We start from the raw sequence: 23,231 nt of genomic DNA on the forward strand, positions 1-23,231 counted from the left end.
CCTGACCTCATGATCCATCCCCCTCGGCCTCCCAAAGTGCTGGGATTACAGGCATCAGCCACTGCACCCAGCCCCAGAATATTTTTTATCACTTCAAAAAGAAACCACATACCCATTAGTAGTGATTCCCATCTCCCCTCTCCCCACCCCCTGGCATCACATTAATCTTTTAGTAAGCTGATTTTTTTCTTCCTCATCTTTTATCTCTTGGACTCACATTTTTTCTTCCCCCTTCCATTAACTGATGCTGGTCTCAATGATTGTCTTTGGACTTCTCTGCTCTAGCCTGACAACTTCATGTAGTTCAACAGTTTTGATCACTACTTCTAACTGATCGCTTATCTGTGTCTACAAGCCCAGCTCCAGTACAAAATCCAAGCCTAGGTTTCCCTCTGCCTGCTTAATATCTCCATTTCAAATTCTAAACAAGTACCTTAAATACTCAAAACTAATGCCTAGTCCCCTCCTCTCTAACCTCCTTCTCCTATCTTCCCATTTTCTTTAGTACTTCTACTTCTCTCTTAGCACTTTTCTTTTCAGGACATAATGCCTCTTCTCTAAAGCCATCTCTCATTCCACCTCATCCCTGTCAAAGGAAAATTCTTTTTTCTAAACTCCAAGAGCATTTTATCAATGGAAAATTCTTTTTTCTAAACTCCAAGAGCATTTTATCAGTGCCCCTCATGTGGCACGGGGCATGACTTTGTGTTATGTTATCTGTACATATGAAATATTAAACTGAAAACCCCTTGAAGACAATCTTATTTCATTTCTCTTTTGCTCACAATCAACATATGTCAATAAATAAGCAAATGTTGCTAAATAGGTGGTAATTTATGCTGCTTAGGCTTCCAAGTTTACTATGTCCATACAAGCATATTCTTTACCAAACAAATGTTAAAAGATTAAGGAGAAGAATATCAAGACAACCAGATTTACAAGAAACAGATCTTTCCCCACAGATTAAATGATTTAATCGTTGGTTAAATGGTTGATGGTTGCTTACAACATAATAAATCTCAAGAATTATTAGATGTGCCAACAACCACGGGGAAGGGAGGTACCCTGTTTCATTGTTTAAGATTTTCCAGGTCTATATCTTTAAATCTGGTTTTAAAAACTACCCCTGCAAGAATTACCAGAGCAGGCGAATAGTCATGACAAATTCTTGAATTTTCCTGGGCCTCTGAAGACTAAATGAGTGAATGCAAATTTTTTAAAAATTGTAAGTAATCCAACTAAACACACCTGAGGCCTACAGAAATAAGAAAAGCAGGGACAGGCTGGGCATGGTGATTCACACCTGTAATCCCAGCACTTTGGGAGTCTGCGGTGGGTGGGTCACCTGAGGTCAGAGTTCAAGACCAGCCTGACCAACATGGTGAAACCCTGTCTCTACTAAAATTACAAAAATTAGTTGGGCATGGTAGTGGGTGCCTGTAATCCCAGCTACTCGGGAGGCTGAGGCAGGAGAATCCCTTGAACCTGGGGGGGGCGGAGGTTACAGTGAGCCGAGATTGCACCATTGCACTCCAGCCTGAGCGACAAGAGCGAAACTCCATCTCAAAAAAAAAAAAAAAAAGAGAAAGAAAAGAAAAAAAAAGCCAGGACATTCATTTTATTATAAACTGTGAGCAGAAAGAGTCTAATGCACCCTCTCTTTCAAAACCAAGTTTAAGATCAAAATGGAAAAGACTAACAATTCAAATATAAAGAAATAAATATTTTTTAAATGTTTACTTTCTTAAAGTTTGATTTAAAGGACTTCAAACATTCTGCTTTACAATTGCTTGTACTTAACGATTCTATTAATAAATTCTAAGTTAAAAAAAAACATAAGTATGAATGTGCATTAAAAAGCAGAGGGAGCTTAAATCCCAATCTCTTCTAGGCTTCTGGTACTATAAAACTATGACACACCACTGACACCTTGTGGCCAAACACTCAAATTGTAGGAGCAGTATTTTGAATTCTGTGAAATGTCTTATCCACCTTAAAATGCTATTAATGATAGGAAAGAGATGGAGGCAAGACAAGATTATGTGTGCTACATCCAATCTATATATCCAGTATTAAAAAGAAAAGAAGAAAATATAAAATTGAGTGCACTGCACATAGAAGGGTATTATTCAATGAAAAACGAGAATTATGTATATACTAGTGAAAATTTCTTACTTTGCCTTACAGTGAAAAATGGTTTGAAAGCCACTATTTGGTCCAAACATTTGAACTCCTGCACCTGAGCATCCAGTGTGTCATGGGGGGTAATGACACATGATTAAAGATAGAAAGACACCCACTCTGAGCATATTTATTCAAACCATCTCAAAAAACTACATACAAAACAACTACAATGACTCAAGATGCATCTTAACAATATGAATTACTCAGAATCCAGGGAAATACTACTTTAAGAAGCAGGTTCAAAAATAACACTGAAAAAAGCAACAGAACATTACTGAACAAAAAAATACTCTGGTCACTAAGAATGGCCTCAAAATGCCAAGCTGTCATATAGAAATAAAGGTTGAGTATCTCTTATTCAAAATGCTTGGGATCAGAAGTGTTTTGGATTTTGAAATATTTGCATTATTCTTGAACCGCTTCAGCATCCCTAATCTAAAACTCTGAAATGCTCCAAGAGTGTCATGTAGGTGCTCAAAAAATTTTGGATTTTGGAGCATTTCAGATTTTCAAATTAGGAATACTTCCTGAAATTCTAAAAAACTGGGGAAAAGGAAGTAGAATCAAAGAATCTCAGGAACAAAAAAAACTAGAAAACTTGGTAAAGCAACTTCTTTAAAACAAAAAAAGAGACTTTCCAAGAAAAGGCTTGTGTTAGAATTTTCACTCAAAAGTCTTCTATAATTCAAAATTCCAAAATATTTTAAAATATGGCATTGCATTAAGATAATAACCAGTGCAATAAAGCCTGATAAGTTTATGATATTTAAGCTTGCAGGCTTAAAAATATATTAATCACATTTCATGAGAAGCCATTTTTAGAACCTTGATTTGAGAAATAGCTATTATAAACAAGTAGGATGTCCCAGTGGGGTATTCTGACATGTTAAAATGGATCCCGGCGGCACTAATCCTCTTTCTATGAAACACTCAGCAAAGAGCCAATGTAAGATGATTTAGGTTTGCAATGATCTGTCCAAGCAGACACACCCAGAGAATCTCATACAAACATTCATACATTTGATTTGAAATTGCTACAAGCTTAATAAGAATTAAATATTATTTTATGGTGGAAAAGGTATACACCAAAAATGTACCATGCTGACATAAAAATACGAACTTATTTTTATGTACTAAAATGCAAAGGCAACATTTAAATCAGGTAAAAAAATCTTATAGTTTTTAAATGCTGTTGGCATAGACTTCTGCTTCCAGAAAGATGAAGTAGACACTTTTCTCTGTTTCTCCCAGGAAGTTCAGCTAAAAATCCTGGACATTATATAAACAAACATAAGGCCCTGAGAAGCAAATAAAAGAAAGCAGACTGGCTAAGGACTTAAGGATCCAAGAAATGGTACTCAGTTCCTTGGGTTTTCTTTGTGCCTTATATATCCCAGTCTAAGTGTTGGAAATGCCAATGGACGCAGATCAAAAATACCCCAAGAATGCATTCTCAAGACGAAGAGGGGGCAAAGAGCATTCTGGTTTGCTCACAATGGCCAGTCCCAAAAGTTAAGTGTTGCTCTCTCTTCCCCAAGAAAGGGAGAAAGAGATAATAAGATCTAAGAGCTGGAAGCCTCTGGAAAGATTCAGGGAGAGTTTCAGGGAATCTTGGAGAATTCACATATATTATCTCCAAATCTTAAAGCACTTAACAATATACTTACACCTTAGTAACAGAAGGCATCAAATCTGAAATTATACTCTTTCTTAAGAACTCCAGGTTTTGTTGTATTACAATTAGGTTAAGCTACAGTGCTAAAAATTGCATTCTGGAGTAATAGTGGATGTAATTTGGACTAATCTTATTACTGGAAAATTAGAAAAACCAGAGTAATAATAATAATAATAAAACACTTTTTGAAAGCATCCAAGGAAAAAAAAAAAAGAATTATGGGCCAAGACTGGAATAGAAGGAAACCCAGAACATTAAGCATGGCATTTAAAGCTGCTTTTCTTCTAGGACCATCTGTCTTTCCGGAAAAGGCAACTGATAGTGCTCAATCCCACTGATCATCAGGGAAATATAAATTAAAACCACAATGAGACTCTACTACACATACACGAAAATAGATTAAAAATGTAAATAGCTGGTATCAAATGTGGGTAAGGACGTGCAGCAATGTGAACTTTGATATACTACTGGTAGGAATGTAAACTGCTAAAACCACTTTGGAAAAACTGGTATCAACTAAAATTGAATATATATATGCCCTATGACTTGGCAATTCTATTCATAGGTATATATATCCAGTAGAAATCTGTGCATATATTCACCAAAGACACAGATAAGAATGTTCACAGCAGCATTATTCACAGTAGTCAAAATCTGGAAGCAATCTAAATGTCCACCAATAGTAGAATGGATACATTGTGTTATATTTATATAGGGAATTATATTCAGCATGAAAATGAATGAACTACAGCTTCATGCAATATGAATGAACTCCATAAATATAAAGTAGAGTGAAAGAAGCCAGACACAAAAGACATGATTCCATTTTAGGTTCAAAAACAGGAAAAACTTCCTATAGTCCTATTCAAAATAAGTATGGTGATTATGAAGATGGTAAATGGGGGTAATGACTGAGAAGGAAGACAAGGGGTTTGGAAATATTTTATTTCTTGACTTAGTTCAGGGATTGGCAAATTATAGCCATGGGTCAAATCTGACTTGTTGCCTGATTCTGTTAGGTCCACAAGCTCAAATTGGCCTTTAGTTGTTTTTTGGGGTTTTTTTTGGGGTGGGGTGAGAGGGACGGGGTCTCACTCTGTCGCCCAGGCTGGAGTGCAGTGGTAGATCCTGGCTCACTGCATACTCTGCCTCCCGGATTCAAGTGATTCTCCTGCCTCAGCCTCCCGAGTAGCTGGGATTACAGGCACCTGCCACCACGCCCAGCTAATTTTGCATTTTTAGTAGAGATGGGGTTTCACCATGTTAGTTAGCCAGGCTGGTCTCGAACTCCTGACCTCAGGTGACCCACCCACCTTGGCCTCCCAAAGTGCTGGGATTACAGGCGTGAGCCATGGCACAAGGCCCTGGTCTTTACATTTTTAAATAATTGGGAAAAATTTTAATATTTCATGGCATGTGAAAATTATTTGTCCAGAAATAGAGCTTTATTGAAACACAGCCACACTCATTTGTTTACGTATTGTCTAAGGTTACTTTTGCGCTACAACTGCAAAGTTGAGTAGCTGCCACAGAGATTATACGAACTGCAAAGGCTAACATACTTACTATCTGACCCTTTGTTGAAAAAAACTGTCCACCCTCTCTCTTAGTTTGGGCTGCTATATTAAAGTACCATAATCTGGGTGGCTTACAAATTAACAGAAATTCATTTATCATTATTCTGGAGGCTGGAAATCCAAAATCAGGGTGCCAGAATGGTCAGTTCTAGTCAGAGCTGTCTTCTAGGTTGCAGACTGCCTACTTCTCATTGTATCCTCACATGGCAGAAAGAGAGCTACATAACTTTCTGAGGTCTCTTTTATGAGGTCACTAATCCCATTCATGAGGACTCCATCTCATGAATGGAGGATTCATTCCCTAATACTATCACATTGGGGATTAGGATTTCAACATACAAACATTAGGACACACAAATATTTGGTCCATACCACTCTAAGTAGTGATTATATGGGTATGTTTACTCTGTGATAATTCTGGGGGACCAGATATTTAAACTGTGATTGATACACTTACAATTCTTTGAAGTGTATATGCATACACAAAGTTTTTAAAAACTGTACCTAATACAAAGTTTTTAAAAACTTACATTCTTAGGCCATTGGTTTTAAAAACAAAAGACCTGGAATGAAAGATACGTCTTACATCAAGTAAAGAAAGGAGAGAGGTCCTTATAGACATAACTCTTTGTACTTGTTCCTCCAGCCTCTTAGGTTTTTAAGTTTTGTTTTGGTGGGAGTTGTAAGAATTTCGATGGACTTGATTTCAGATGCATGGGATGACTGAGGTCAGTTACATATCACTGCTAACTGCTTTCATTATTTATAATGAAAAAGACAACATTAACTGCTTTACAAAAAACAGAAAAATATTTTAGTGGCAAAGGATTATTCATTGTATAGAAATAATTGTACCTAAAATCTGCAAAGCATTGCTCCTAAAGCAGCAGTCCCCAACCTTTTTGGCACCAGGGACCGGTTTCATGGAAGACAATTTTTCCACTGATCAGGGTGGGGGATATGATTTCGGGATGAAACTGTTCCATCTCAGATCATCAGGCATTAGCTAGATTCTCATAAGGAGAATGCAGCCCAGATCCCTCACATGCACAGTTCACAACAGGGTTCACATTCGTATGAGAATCTAATGCTGCCACTGATCTGACAGGAGGCAGAGCTCAGGCTGTAATGCTCTCTCGCTGGGCAGCCCTCTTCCTAGCAGGCCATGGACTGACACAGGTCTGCGGCCCAGGGGATGGGGACCCTTGTTCTAAAGGACATCCACCTAAACAGGGATCCTCAACCAACAGATGGGTATCGGAATCACCTGAAAGGCATTTTCAAACTCATTTTCAAGGCTGTAGTGAACTACTACTATGATTGGAAATGTAACAGAGGGGTTCTGGGACAGCAAAGGTGAAGAATCACTGGTTTATATTACAGAAACAGCTATGATATAGTTATGTTCACTATATGATTCTTACAACTGATACTCTATTAACATAGTAAGACAGGTGGAGGAAGCTTGTGGTTTCAGACATTTGAATTTAAAGTAACAATACACAGTAGAAAGCCCATACCTCTCCATTTTCAAATGTTATTTCTCGGACAAGAGGAACACATTTATCTTGAATCCAGTTGTAAGTCACATCAAAATTTGTCATAGCTCCCAAATACACCATATCTGGAGCAGACTGCTATTACAAAACAGGAAAAAAAAAATTAAGTCTAACCTGTGCTGGCAAAAGTATATTCTTATTTTTTTTCTTTTTTTTTAAAGCAAGGTCTCACTCTGTCACCCAGGCTGTAGTACAGTGACATGATCATGGCTCAATGCAGCCTTGACCTCCCGGGCTCAAGCAATTCTCCTACCTCAGCCTCCAGAGTAGCTGGGACTACAGGTGGATGCCACCACGCCAAGCTAATTATTTTATTTTATGCAGAGATGGGGTCTTGTTATGTTGCCCAGGCTAAAAAGTACATTCTTATATCCATCCATGAACCCAGAAAATCTACTGGTGATACAAAAGAAACATAAATCATGGAACTTCCAAGAAAGAGGGCCATGGGTGGTAAAAAGCAGATAATTCTGTGATTACCAGGGAGCTAATAATTTAACATGAGACACTCAAGCCTATTGCTTTTTCTTGGATTTAGGTCAATTAACTCTTTATCAGTATCTTCACCAAAGGCAGGAAGGCATTGTGAAAAGAATTCTCCAAATGAATTAATTTAGCTATTCTTAAGGCTGAAAATTTTAGAAATTTCTTCTTTTAGAAGAAAATATGGATAGTGAAAAAGCCTTGAAAAATACAAGATGCTATATGGATGTAAGGCAAGACTACTTCTTTTATTACCTACATATCTGTTTCCACATTAACTCAAAATCAATTATCTATGAAGTGTCTAAAATGATGATAAAAATAATAGCTAATATTAATCGATAAACTTACTGTTTATGGTTGTGAACATTTTATATGTGTTGATTCATTTAATCCTCCCAACATCCCAATAAAGCAAGTACTGTTTTTATCATCCTGTTTTTACTAATTAAGAAACTGAAGCGCAGGGAAGCGAAGAAACTTTCTCAGAGTAACCTACTAAGAAGGTGGCACATTTGACATTCAAACCCAGTCTGATACCACCAGAGCCCATGCTCTGAACAACCACACTACCACTGAGAGATAGGTACTGGATTCTGATAATCTAGAGATGATGATACTAAGTAAGCTACTCAAAGAAATGAACTTGCAAAAAATATAAGCAAACACCTGTGTGAATTCAAACTATAATATGAACTTTCTAAGCAAGAAATTCATTTATCTGACTGCATAAAAATTAAAAATCTCAGTGTCAAAACACTGTAAACATTAAAATGAAAACTATAAATTGAAAAAATATCCACAAATTTCCATTTTTTTTTGTATGTAAAAAAAATTGCAATGGCAGACCCTTGGTGAATTTGGGATAACACGTGCTACGATTTTTGCCTCTTAGTTATGGCTACCATCACCTGGTAGGGCCTAAGCAGCTACTTAAAACTTTTTACCCCAAAGGTTAAAAACAACCTAGCTGCTCCTTATTATCCGGCAGGTACCGAGTAAATTTATACCCCAGAAGATTTAGGAGTTTGGCTAGTACAATACGGGTAGAAGTGACAATCACGGACAACTGGAGCATTTTAAAAATCTGGCTCCCAGACTGAATGCCAGAGAGATAGAAAAGGCCTGAGAGTCAGGGGATCCCTAATGCCAGCTCTGCTACTCTAATGCCTGTGTGACTTTAGGCTTCTGTGGTCCCATCTTCATTTTGAAGGGTTTAGATCAGCACAAGATGATGCTTCAAACTTCCTTTCAATTCTAAAGTTCTATTATTCTATGAACATTAACATATATAAAACTACATCTTATGCATGTATTTAAATTATATCTTATCATACAACATTAAGAAATAGCAACTTACCCCTGGTGGTTTGTAGATTATGTTGTCTCCACTATATCTTTCCGGTTTTGAAACATCCCTATAGGAAGGGAGAAATAGTAATAAACCTGAATGACAGAATTTTGCAATGTAGGAATTACAGACTTGAAATATATACTTATCCGTCATCTCCCCTATTATAAGACTATGCAATACCAAGAAAAGCATACATTTAAAGAAAACTTTTAATATGAGGCAGACTTTTTAAAGGAAAATTTTAGTTAGTTGTTTTTGTGTTTTGTATAAGTTTAGATTGGGAGTTTTAGCACTAAAAGGTTGTTTTTGACCCCAGACTGTTTTCTGGCAACTAGGGATCAAGGTCATTGGTTCGGTCACATGGACTAATTAAAAAAAAACAAAAACAAAAACAAAAATGAAATAACCCACATCACTAAAATATAGTTCCATAAATAAGTAATTTTTTATTTGTCCCTTGTTGTTTCCTGAACCTAGTACAGTATCTGGCACATAGAAGTTGCTTAATAAACATTTGTAGAGTACTACAACAAATTATTTTTGTAATCAATTTTTAGATTAATTGAACACTGATTTATCTCTAGTTTCTAACTAGAGTAGTCCAGGAGATAGAGGCAAGGGGTGCTAACCTAGATTGATAACAGTGGGAACAGAAAAAAATGTGTTCCATTAATTAATTAATTCAATAACTATTTACTATGTGCTTCCTTTGTACCAGCTATGGTCTTGGCATTGGATAAACAGGAGTGAACAAAACTATCAAAACTCTCTCTCTCATGGAGTTTACATTTTGGTGAGTAGAAACAGACTAACAAGTAGATATATTTATCTTTGGTGGTTACAAAAAAATGCTATGAAGAAAATAAGTGGAATAAGTAAAGAATGACAAATTAAATAATGGTAGTGCTACTTTATATAAAGTTATCAGGCAAGGACTTTCTGATGAGATGACATCTGGGAGAAGCACTTCCAGACACAGGCTCTGCTGCAGAACTGTGCTTGCAGCATTTAATGAATATGGGTTGGGCACAGTGGCTCATGCCTATAATCCCGGCACTTTTGGAGGCAGAGGCGGGAGGATCACTTGAGGCCAGGAGTTCAAGACCATCCTGGGCAACATGGTGAGACCTCAATCGCTTAAAAACAAAAAACAAAAAACTGATAATGCACACAATAAACATATAAACAAAATCTTACGAAAGCATTAAAGCAAGGACAAACAATAAAGTTCAAAAAATTGAGAGGATATATTGTGCCAGACATCCAGGCTCCATTCAAGATAGCTACTACAGTTGAGCCTAACAGTCATGAGCCAATGAAAGAGACATAATGCTGCATGGAAGTCAAAGGATGATTGAGATAACCTCCAATGAGCAGAGAGGGTCAAGAACAGAACCACAAAAATGATTCCATCTTGAGAAAAAGAAGAAAAAAAGGGAGATAAAGTCACAGAATTCAGACAGGTAGGGAGCAAACCAGGGGGATTCAATGTAAGTGTTGACACAGCAAAAAAAGAAAAAGGTAGTTGAACATCACACCCTTCAGAGGAATTGAAAAGGAGTTAGATGTTTAAAAGGCCACTCAATTTGGTAATTAAGAAGTCATTTTGTGACTGTGTAGAGACAAGTTTCATTAGAGCAATGGAGATGAAAGTTAGCTTCCAAAAGGTTAAGTTTTTTACTGTTAGAATTTAAGAAAATCAAGGTAGCCAGGCATAAACTAATCTTTGAAAAAAATAAAAAGAAAAAGAAAGGTGAAATTATAGCTTAAGAGAAGAGGCAGGTCAGGAAAGAAGGAAGCATGATTTCAGAAAAGGAAAGCAGTTCTTGAAAAGGGTCAGGTTGAAAACACAAGCAGGAACAACTGATGGATCAAAGCCCCTGAGGAGTTTGAAAGGACACCAGTTACAAGGACACTAGTGAAGAGGTTGGCCTTAGAAAGAATTGTTCCTCTGAGACAGGGAAGATCTATAAGAAAAGGTGATGGAGAGATGGAGATGAATGAAGACGATAAAACTCATGCTTCTTAACAAGAAAGACAGTGTGTTGTTTCACTATGGTAACCCCACAGATTAGCATTTTGTCTGACATAGGGTAAGAGTTAGTAAATGAGTTCAATAAAAGCATGAATTAGTTAATTGTTAACTTGTCCATTTTTTCCCTCTTGCCCACATTCTGAAATAGATAATACTACAGAAAGAAAAACAGACTTTTAAAACCTTAAAAAGAATTCAGAGACAGGTATAAACACTGTTTAGTGATTTTAAAAGGATTGAGATCATTTTTGGAGAGATCATCTTCAGAAAATGACCAAATACAACAGGCATTTAACATGGCAGCCAACCCACCCACTAACAAACTTTTAAATAAGATACTTACCCAAATGCAGAAAGAAAGGCACAGTCATCATGCAAAATATTCGCTACTCGTTCAAAAACTCTATAGTTGTCCGAGTCCTTTTGCTCAAAATATCCAATGATATTTCTTTTGCTGCGCTGTAAAATAAAGTATGTAATTATTTTGCAAACATACATAGTTTTATAAACATGTTATTTCATTTACCCCTTATCTTAGTACCTAAACAAGTCCAGTTATTGTTCAAATGAAGTATGAATATAAATGCATATTTAGTTTTTAACACCTAGTCCAAAACTATTAAAGATTACATTGGGTTGAAAACAATCTTAACTATAATAAATATAATCATAAACATTTCCTTCTAGCATTCAAAATTTTTAAGAAATAGATAACTATGTGATCAGTGACAATCTTTTCCTAAGTAAGGGGACTAATTCTAAAATGTGTTAAAACAATGTATCAATCATAACTCGTGACCGTTGGAGAGACTCCTCCATGGCTCTCTCACACTCCTATCCATCTTACTGGGTACACCAAAAAATGCAAGACCCTGACTATTCTTTATCCAGGCCATTTCTCAGAGTTGTGCTTGTAGCAAGCAACACTGAAATATGAGGTAATGCCTCTAGCCAGGACAAACAGCAGGGTTACTGCTTGCTCTGAAATAGTGAGTTCCCCAAGCCCAGTGTCCCTCTCCTGTGACATAACCCACTGCATGTGCAGGTATCCATCTGGGGAGCCCTCTGTATTGCCTCCATAGGATTTGGAGGGCGAGGAAACAAATGCAAACATGCTCACACTACTTGCTGTGATATGAGCAATAAAGTCCTTTGTCTCTGACCCAGCAGTCTTGTGTCTTCTAAAAGAATCCATGAAATGGTAATTGGTTAGCTTAGCTTGCAAGTAGGGTAAAATCAAATCTCAAACCAGACAGTGATGATTGGTGATTGTGATAAAGCCCAAACTCAATTGTTTTTGCTTTTGTTGTTTGTTTTCTTTAAAACACTACCTAGTGCACAAAGAAAGGAGTGTGCTAAACTTATTATTAAGAAAAGGCTATTTCAGAGGACATTAAAACTCATCAAAAGAGCTCATACAAGAGTAATTAGAGCAGACACCCTGAAGCTCTCCGCGAGAAAGATACAGAAGCTCTGGTTGTATATATTTGACTTTAACTTCCATTTCTTTATAATTGAGGCTTTCCTTTGTGCTCAATTAATTCAAATTAGTACAGCTTTACTGTATGCTATATCTTTTATCCAGAAGTTCAGTATAACATAAGCATTTCCCTTGAGATTAATTAAAAAAAATTCAACTCATTAAGTATACGTATGTCAAATCTACTGCAATAGACTACAGGAGAATGTCCAGATTTTTTGTTTGCATTAGAATTTGTTTACATTAATCAGGGAATGTTTGTTTAATCTAGCAAAAGTTACAACTTACATCAAGAGTGGTGATTTCTGCTAAGTCCCGAATTTCTTGAATGGGGTCACTTTTTTGTTGCCTGATGTAATCTGCCAGTGCTTTCACTGATCGCTGACCCCTGTATTCTCTCTTCATCATCATCCCATTACGAAACAATTTGAGGGTTGGGTATTTGCTTATCCTGTATCTCTGGGCTATGTCAGCTAAAAGAATGAAAAAAAATTATTTACCCTCATATGTAGTCAGGGTGAGCCCGTTTGTCTAATGGTCAAAAATCTTACAATTGCTTAGTGAGAACTTTTTGGTTCAAGTCGTTCTTTTTCAGTGAGAGAGAAAAAAATAATGATAATGAGGACTTGAGTTTACATTATTTAAGAGACCAGGTTCTGGACTGGGTTTAAATCCTAATTTGCGACTTACTGGCCATGTGAACTGGTAAACTGCATAAACTCTCCATGCCTTAGTTCTCATCTATTATATAAGGATAATCATTTCTACCACATAAGATTGTCTTAAGCATCAAATTAAATAATACAACAGATGCCACAGTAAGCATGGCACATGAATAATGACTATAAAAAACAGCAATAATGCCTTATGGGGTTCGACAGACATTAAAATACCTGACAGCAGCATATAAGCTGGGGAGGGGAGGTAAGCAGGAGGTAAGTTATGCTAAATATTCTAAAGTCTTTGCATAGTCCAGGAAGAGGCAAAAGTACTTACAATATTTTGTTTAGTCGAGGTTGTACTTTATTCTCTCTGGCATAGGCAATCAAAAATACTAAAACTTTATTAGAGGTTAAAATGGAATATGAGCTCTCAGAAGGGGGGGCTGGAGAAAAGATTATATAACACTTTGGCAAACTAAGTAACTAAGATTATATAGCACTTTGGCAAATTCCATGTGGATTTATAAAGTAGAAATCATGATTGATTACTAAAATTCTTTAAACAGAAGACAAATATGAATAAACAACGGGAACAACTGGTCATACTGAGATTGAAAAGAATGCTTTATTCATCAAATCACAGAAATCTGAAGACATTTCAATTTATACATAATTAACATAGACAATAATCTGTCTGCTTTAGGAGTTGGTACTTCCTTGAAGCAGATGAATAATAGATACATATCAACTATATGTCCCTTTTCAACCTGATAAATTACAAGGAGAGACTATGTCTTTGGGGTGCTATAGAGATGATGGGTCCTATTACCTGAGCAAGGATTTAATGAGATTAAATTGGTACTACAAATTGAGAAATGAGAGAGTGGTACCATAAACAAGTAGAAGTCTTTTAAATAAAATAGAGACACCTGTAATAAAGCAAAAGCCACAAAGACTTGAGCTTATCCTACTTACAATGATAAATAACCTGAGAAATCATAAAAAAAAAAAAAAATAGGAAACTTTGATTTTTTTTTTTTTTTGGAAGACAGGGTCTTGCTCTGTCACCCAGGCTGGAGTACAGTGGCACGATCACAGCTCACCATGGCCTTAACTTCCCAGACTTAAGCAATCCTCCTACTTCAGCCTCCAGAGTAGCTGGGACAACACGTGTGTGCCACCATGCCTGGCTAATCTTAAATTTTTTTAATTTTTAATTATTTTTTGTAGAGATGAGGTCTCACTATGTTGCCCAGGTCAGTCTTGAACTCCTGAGCTCAAGCAATCCTCCCGCCTCAGCCTCCCAAAGCTGGGATTACAGTTGTGAGCCACTGTGCCTAGCCATAAAATGAATTTTTGCATGATGTATAAACAAAAAGTTTTTAAAAATTAGATCAAATAGTTCTAATGGCCTACACTACAGTGTTGTAGTCTTGAGAATGGAAAATGCCTTTTTAAAAGTTACTATTTTGGCCAAGCCCAGGGGCTCATGCTTGTAATCCCAGCACTTTGGAAGGCTGAGGCAGGTGGATCACTTGAGGTCAGGAGTTTGAGGCCAGCCTGGCCAACATGGCAAGACCTTGTCTCTACTAAAAATACAAAAATTAACCAGGCATGGTGGCGCACGCCTGTAATCCCAGCTATCTGGTGGCTGAGGCACGAGAATCTCTTGAACCTGGGAGGAGGAGGTTGCAATGAACCAAGATCGTACCAGTGCACTCCAGACTGGGTGACAGAGTGAAACCCTGACTCGACAACAACAACAACAAAAAAGTTACTATTTCTCCAAATGTCCATCAATAGGAGACTGGCTGAATAAAGTATGGTACCCATATAATGAAGTACTAGGCTGTAACATAAAGAAATAAAAAAGATCTCTGTTTGCTGCTAAGGAGCAATCTTCAAGATAAGTTAAAAAAAAAAAAAAAAAAAAGCCAGGCGCAGAAGAGTGTGTACAGGTCAAATATTTTGTATAAGAAATAGGGAGAAGAAACTTGGAGAAGAAATATAAATACCTATGTATATACATGCACACATATTTACATGTCTATATATGCTTGCTTATATAGTTGTCTCTCCTCTACCCACAAAAAAAAAAAACACCAATGGGAGAAAATGGAGAGGTCAGGGATGAATTCCCTGACTATATTTTGGTTTTATAGTTTTGACTTTGGAACCATGGAAATATTTAACATTAAAACAAAATGAAATTTTAAAAAAATTTAGTACTGGCATTGTTATTTTGAAATTAAATACATACACATATATTACAGATAAAGCACATGAGTAATCACGCTAATGACATTAAGAATCAAGATTTTCAGCATAAGGAAAAAATATATAAAACTGAGTAATTAAGTAAAAACCCTATAATTTGAATTGGAAGTACTGGTATGACCTCATGTTGTTCTCTTTCAAAAAATATACTTCTAAGCTCCTTCCACTGATAGCTATTATCAGTAAGTTAATTCCAATAAGTTTGATGATTCATATAATTCCCATGAAAATATAACCAATCAAAACCGACACTAGAAGGAATAGAAGATATAAATGGTCCTAAAATTATTGCCAGGTACAGTGACACATGCCCATAGCCCCGGCTATGGTAAGATTGAGGCAGGAGGTTTGCTTGAGCCCAGGAGTTCAAGACTAGACTGGGAAACATAGCAAGACCCCATCTCAAAAAAGAATCCTACAATTATGAAAGAACCCAAATCTAATTCAAAGCATTTCCACAAAGAAAACTCCATTCCCACACATCTTCACCAGTAAACTCTACCAAACATTTAAAGAGCCAATAATGGCAATTTTACACAAACTATTCCAGAGAATACAAAAACAGGGAACACTTCCCAACTAGTTTTTGAGGTCAACGTAACCTTCATGGGAATCCTGACAAGAATATTATGAGAAAAAAAAAGTATTTGTTAATCTTACTCAAGAATATAGATGCAAAACTTGAATAGAAATTTTAACAAACTTAGCACTACATACAAAGGATAATACAGCACAATAAAGCTGGATTTAGTCTAGCACTTCAGTTTAGATAAATATTTGAAAACCAATTAATGTACATCACAACACTGACAGAATGAAAGAGACAAATTTTGTTATCTCTCAAAAGCAGAAAAACATTTGATAAAAATCTATATCCATTCATGCTTAAACACTCTTAGCAAACTAGGAAGAGAACTTCCTTAATTGAAAAAAAGGATATTTAAATAAACAACTGACTGGTGATATACTAAAAGCTGATATACCAAACAACTGAATGGTGATATACTAAAAGCTTTCATGCTGAGATCAAGAAAGAAAAAAGATGCCTGCTATCAGTTCTACATAACACTGATTTGGAGTTCTTGGTCAAAATAATAACAATAAAAAAAGACTGGAAAGGAAGAAATGTCATTATTTGCAGATGTTTCTATTGAGTTCACAGAAAATCCAAAAGCGAATCTACAAATGGATTTCCATTTTCAAGTAGGGTGTAGTGGGTAGCAAAAATGTGTTGGTCCTACTGCAACAACTAGAAAAAACTTTGTATCATATTTTTAAGATATCAGAAATCATGAAAACCACTAAAGGAACTGACATTCTAAGGTAAGCAAAGATCACTAGCCATTTTCTTTCCTGTAGGTTTCCTGTATAATTTGTTTTGGAAATTAAGTCTGCAGTTGCAGATTTAGGGCTGAGAATTATACCTGCATAGGCAAGAGAAATGTCTCCAGAGGACATCTGCTGAGTGCTGGGGTGATATACAAATCTGGGGAGTTGGGTCACAAAGATGAAAAATCTCCTATGGCCTCCTGGTACTTAGGAGACAACGTCTACTTTGGAAAGGACCTGCAACCCTGTATCAAGACCACATGCAGCCAAGACATTTGCCAGATTCTGAAGCCACAAAGACTAGGAAGCATCTAGACATTAAAAGAAAAGCATGAATTTTTAAGACAGACAGAAAGAAAGGTATTTGTGACATGTACTAGAGACAACTGATTAATATTCAGAATATAAAAAGAATGAACTAAAAAAAGAATGAACTAAAAAAAGACTACCAAAAAGATAAGTGAGTTAAAGCTATCAGTTTATGAAAGAAACACAGATTGCCAATAAACTATTACATATGTTCAGTTATAATCAGAAAGTTACAAATTAAAACTCCCAGATAATATTTTGTCTTTCATACTGGCAAAAAATCAGTAATAATAATAATTTTTTAAACTAAAATTCAATAATATAAAACCCTGTGAAAGTAAAATATTCCTAGTAGGTTTCATTTAGGTCAATATTCAATGTTAATAAAGGTAAACTAGCGTAGCTGGTGCCTACTTTGTCAACAAGAAGTCAAGGAATCTTTTTTAATACCCAAAGGATCTGGCAGAGAGGATGTGAGATGGACTCAGAAGCAAAGAAACTAGTCTAATAGAAAACATATATTTTCCATCTGTGTCCTAAGTATCAGTATGAAAATGGACAGCAAGATACACTGCAGGAGACAATATAATGCTTTCAACTTTCTAAACTTGATGAATTAGTGGGCACAATGAGAAAGTAGTGTGCTAACAGCAAGAATGCATAAACCAGGAGTAGAATAAATAAGGTTAGAGACGGACTCTAGAGGGTCTTAAGCACTAAGCTGATGGAGTTTGAATTTTATCCAGTTTGTGATAAGCAGCCACTGAGCTGTAGAGCTGGGCTTTCAAAAAATTCACCTGGCAGTAGTAGAGAACCAGGGAGACCAGTAAGGAAGCTGCTGTAATAGTTGTGGCAAAAATCACGAGAGTCTATTAATAAACATTACAATCTTTAGGTTGCTTTAAAATTCTGGTTATAGAGAGAAAAAGATTTAAAATATTTGAAAACTATTAGGGGATTAGATATTCATTTACTTCATTCTCAAACAACATCCTGGCAGCAGGTAGTATGCTGCATAATGCAGTGGCGTTTAATTATTAAGAAGCAAAAACCTTAAAATTACATTGATCAATAATCTCAGACATAATGCTGACTTTTTTTTTTTTTTACAAGCTTTGGCCAAAAGTGATTTTAAGATAATTAGAATGTGACACTTTGACAATATAACAAAAAATGACTTAAGGGGTATAATAAATGGGTTTTTAAAATTAACTGGATAGATCAAATGTTAAAATGGATGTCAGAGGAATTATAAATCCCAGAAGGTTAACAGCTGATTAGAAAATTAGCATGTATTTTTGCTCCAATGGCCACTTACTTTTCCTTGATGGGTCCTGCCTGCCTGCCTCACTAATACCCAGCAGGGTTCCAAATGGGAAAATTGCCTCATACTCGTTTCAGCAACATCTCTCCCTGCAATGGTTATCCATGGCAGAAAGTACAAAGAGGCAGATCATTTCAACAGGAAAGTCTTATTGTTCTTCTGGTTCCAGGAGAAGAACCACTGCTGCCTGTGTACCTCTTCCCATTCCCAAACTGCACCCCTCAAAACAAAAAAAACCCCAAAAGACAAACATCCCCAAAAAACAAAACAAAATACCTCAGCAGAAAACTAATAAGCAAAGCCTAGAAGTTCACTCAGAACTCAGGCTTAACTGCTCATCCAAATTCTGTTTTATGCACATAAATTCTTCACTTCATATTTTCTTGTTCTTATTATAATATTTATATATAGTTCCTATAAAAAGCTTCTCAATTTCCAATAAGTAAGGTTCGAGTTGCACTGGAAGACAGCTAAGAGTAACTCAGGTATATGGGTGCATGTGCTACCTAATCAAGGACAATTACAAAGTACTTTCCTAAAAACGCAAGTGTGGGTCTGTTCTGCACTGACCAGCAAACATATGAACGCCTCTTGCTTAGTGCCATACAGCCTAAGGCCACTGGAGGTCAGCAGAGAACCTGGTCCCACCAGGGGCTGACTGATGGGAATTTCTAGATTCAAGGCGGCAAGCATGACCACCAAGGAGAATAATGAATTATACTCCTGAATTCCCCAAATGATAAGACTGCAGAAGATAAGATGTGAAGCAAGTTGAAGCAAGGCCATGTTTTAATTGTGTGCATGTGTACATGCATGTGTATGTGTGTTTAGAAATTTTGGAAAGCAGACAGTTATAAAGAAGAAAACAAGAACCACTTCCAACCACCACTGGAGAAAACCACTATTAACATTTTGGTTTATATTTTGGTAACTTTGAAGAAAAGTTGCTTAACTAGCAGAGATATATTTCAATTCAGAAAAAATAAACTCTGAGGTTAGTCAAATAGTAAAGTGATAGCATCAATACTTGCAGAATGGGTTTTAGCAGCTTGGAAGAAATTCCTAGAGAGAGTAGAGCATTACCAATACTCTTAATGGCATGGAGGCCAATATTGTGTAAAAAAAAAAAAAAAAAAAACTCAACTCAGTTGAGAAATGATGCACGAGTCAGACTCTATAACTTGAACAAATTTATTTTCCTTTTAAGGCACACACATTAATGACACAATTTTTAAAATCTATTTCTAACTGAGTCTAAAATAGTTTTCACAATAGTTATAAAAAAAATTCTAAGTGCCCCTATCTCTCACCATAAACAAAAATCAACTCAAAATGGATTAAAGACATAAATTTAAGACCCAAAACTATAAAACCAGTAGAAGAAAACATAGGGGAAATGCTTTAGCACATTGGTCTGGGCAAAGATTTTTATGGATATGGCTTTAAATGCACAGGCAAAAACAGACAAATGGGATTTTATCAAACTAAAAAGCTTCTGTAGGGCAAGGGAAACACTCAACGGAGTGAAGAGGCAACCTGAGAATTAGTGGAAATATCTGTAAACTAATCACCTGATAAGGGATTAACATCCAGAATATACAAGCAACAACAATGACAACAAAATCCAATTTTAAAAAGAGCATGGCATCTCAACAAACATTTCTCAAAAGACATACAAATGGCCAAAAAGCATACGAAAAAACTGTCAGTTTCACTAATCATGTGGTTACATACAAATCGAAACCACAATGAGATATCATCTCACCCCAGTTAGAATGGCTATTAACAAAAATGTGAAAAATGATTCATACTGGAGAGGATTGGAGAAAGGGAAACATTCACATGTTGTTGATGAGACAATAAAGTAGCACAGCCACTATGGAAAACAAAATGGAGGTTCCTCAAAACCTAAAAATAGAACTACCACATGATCCAGCAATTCCATTACTGGGTATTTATCCAAAGAAAAGGAAATCAGTATAGCAAGGACATATCTGCGCCGCCGTGTTTACTGCAGCACTATTTACAATAGTCAAAATACGAAATCCACCTACGTGGCCATCAACAGATGAATGGATAAAGAAAATGTGGGGCTGGGTGCAGTGGCTCATGCCTGTAATCCCAGCACTTTGGGAGACCGAGGTGGGCGGATCACGAGGTCAAGAGATAAGAGACCATCCTGGCCAACATGGCAAAACCCCGTCTCTAGTAAAAATACAAAAATTAGCTGGGTGTGGTGGTGCGCACCTGTAGTTCCAGCTACTCAGGAGGCTGAGGCGGGAGAATCACTTGAACCCAGAAGGCAGAGGTTGCAGTGAGCCGAGATCGTGCCACTGCACTCCAGCCTGGCAACAGAGCAAGACTCAGTCTCAAAAACAAAGAAAAAAGAAAATATGGTACATATACAGAATAAAATACAACTCAGGGCTGCTCTGCCTATGGAGTAGCCATTCTTTTATTCCCTTACTTTCCTAATAAACTTGCTTTCACTTTATGGATTTACCTCAAATTCTTTCTTGAGATCCAAGAATCTTCTCTAGGGGTCTGGATCAGGACTCCTTTCTGGTAATATCCTCCTGGCGAACCATGGAGGGACAATATTGAGGAAACCCCCAATCCAAAAGGAAACAGACTGCAGCACCAAATGGCCAACTCTGAGTAAGTAGTGGGGTACCCGGGTAAAGGATGGGATTGGGTTAGAGGCCCAACTGAGGGGAGTTAGAGTGTCTCCTAAAAAACAGTGGGTTAAAGGCCCCTCTTAATAAAAGGCAAGGACATCTGGTGGAACTTGGGTTCAAGGCCCAGCTTAGGATGGTTAGAATACTTCCTAAAATTTAGGGAGTTAGAGGCCCCCCTCAGTAAAGTTCCCCTCAGCTATGAATGGATTTGGCATTATGGGGTGTTAACCACTATTCTCTTTGGATTAATCTGCCTTGTACTCTTCGCTGACAGCTGTGGGTGACAGGATTAGGCATGTACAGGATCACTGGACATGGGGAGCCTTTTTTCTCCCCAAAAGGGGAAACTTGAAAGCTGGTGAGACTGTTGGAAAACCCCTTTGCAACTGACAAGTGACCGCCTGAACTTTTGATTCAGTGTCGCTGCAATAAGTAGGTCTTTCTCTGGCCTCCCTGAGCATCTTGCCTTCCCCACCTTGCTGCAGGCAATGAATGCTTTTCTCCCTTTCCTATCTTTTCTCCCTTTCCTATCCTCTGTGCCCAGAGACCACATGAGGGCAGAGGTTGGATTAAAGATGGCAGGGCTCATCCGAGGGCAAGTTTGAGCCTTGCCAATTCCATATTGCATACCAAGCAGAGTGGCTACTGTAGCAAATCTGGTGTACTTTGTGCTACAACTTTGTCTTTCCACATTGCTCTGTCATAAAGAAGAATACCTTTATGAACAGAACATGGGCTTAGGATCCCATAAGCCCAGGTTCAAGCCAGCCTGGAAAACTGGTTAATTACAAATTTTGCTGCAAGTACCTGAAAAAAAAAAAGCTGAAGTTTCCTTCTCATTTTGTTCTACATCTTTGGGAGCTTGACCTTGTAAGAATGGGTCAGTACTTTCTGTTGGTCTCTGCCATTCAGGGAACAGGAGTTTTGGGGTCCATGTCACAGTTTGCTCAAAAAATTATCTTAAGCTGTTAAAAGCCTTTGCAAGCTCAAAACTGACTGCTCTAGGCTCCTTCAGGGAAGAGCAATAGAAACTGTCCAATGCTGTAGCTTAGTAGCTAAGGCTTTGTCTTTTCACAATGGTGGCACAGGTTGAGGGTTCAATTCCTGGCTTAGGGAATGAGTCCTTTCTGGTTTAATATCTGTAAGACCTTTATCATTTGTTGACTCCCTCCCCCTCCGCGAACCATCTTGAATTTTCCTTTCTCTGAGCACCTTGGAGATTACCTTTGGTAAAGTTCAAAAGCCAGAAATACTGGTCATTTGGCCTGGCTAAAGTCAGATAATAAGAAATTTAAAAGAACTGTTTTTTTAAGAGTGTATGGTTAAAAGTTAGCTTAATTAAAAGCAGATATTCAAGCTCTAACAGCCTGGTATTCCTTGGGAAAAACAGAGGAGGCACGACAGACCCTGTTTTGGGAAAAACCTCTGTTTTCCTCATGAAACCCTAGAAATTAGAAATAGGTAAGATTCCTCTCAAAATCTAAGGCTCTGTTCTGTTTTGCACTGTGTTATCTGACGTTTTTGACTTTGGAAGGTATCAGAAATTACTTTGAATTATGAGAGAACTAGGTAAGAAATGTACTTTTGGGCATGCTTAATGGCAGTTATGGTTGAATACTTGACTCTGCACATTTGGATTAGAGAAGCATGCTCTTGGCCCCCTAGAAGGTATGAAAATGTGCTCACACCCCACTGAGAGATAAGACTCCCATGGGAGATGGGCTGGCTCCCTCTTTTTTTGGGATCCAGGATCTGGTATAAAAATGGGACCCTTAATTTGGGGGATCTATTTTGCATTCCAGCTATGCCTGCTTATTAGGCTGTAGAAACTGCATGCTTTCCTGGCCCTGTTCCTCCAGGGCTCCACCCTGAAGCCAGTAATCCAATTAAAAAACTGGGAAGTAAAAAATCTTACAACTACTCGATCTTCTGTGTATTTATATATGTTGTGTGTGATGTAAAAAAAGCGTCTATTGGCTTAAAACTAGTAAGTGCTTAAATCAAGTTATAAATTATGTCTTTTCTGACCTAATTAATCTTTTAGATATTAGGTCCCCTAAAGTCAAAAAATGACATATTTGGCTTATTTGGTATAAAAATCATATAAGAAGCATTGCCAAATATGAGATGGTATTTGGCTTTCTTTGGGCCATATTTGTATAAATATGTTACTATTATGTGTTCTAAAATTATGAGAAACTCCTATTATTCTGAAATGACTTAGTCTATGTTATTAATAATTATAATTGATATGTAAAATTGTTGTATGGCACGGAAGTAAGCAAAATTAACTTGTCAATTGTGG

The 23,231-nt window shown here is 36.9% G+C and overlaps 1 protein-coding gene across 2 annotated transcripts in view; it reads right to left on the reverse strand.

Moving 5' to 3' along the window:
* Positions 1-23,231, reverse strand: part of ERP44 (endoplasmic reticulum protein 44) — a 114,718-nt gene that overhangs the window by 26,484 nt on the left and 65,003 nt on the right. The window contains exons 5-8 of one of the 2 annotated variants that reach the window (XM_032164676.2): positions 12,636-12,820; positions 11,211-11,326; positions 8,839-8,896; positions 6,957-7,070 (exon numbers count right to left, since the gene is read on the reverse strand). In XM_032164676.2, the coding sequence (XP_032020567.1) occupies positions 6,957-7,070; positions 8,839-8,896; positions 11,211-11,326; positions 12,636-12,820 (473 nt within the window). Of the gene's footprint in view, positions 1-6,956; positions 7,074-8,838; positions 8,897-11,210; positions 11,327-12,635; positions 12,821-23,231 lie in introns of both variants that reach the window. The other variant, XM_032164675.2, reaches the window with a different exon arrangement.

The sequence above is a fragment of the Hylobates moloch genome, unplaced genomic scaffold (genome assembly GCF_009828535.3).
Source record: "Hylobates moloch isolate HMO894 unplaced genomic scaffold, HMol_V3 SCAFFOLD_10, whole genome shotgun sequence".
NCBI classification, from domain to species: domain Eukaryota; kingdom Metazoa; phylum Chordata; class Mammalia; order Primates; family Hylobatidae; genus Hylobates; species Hylobates moloch.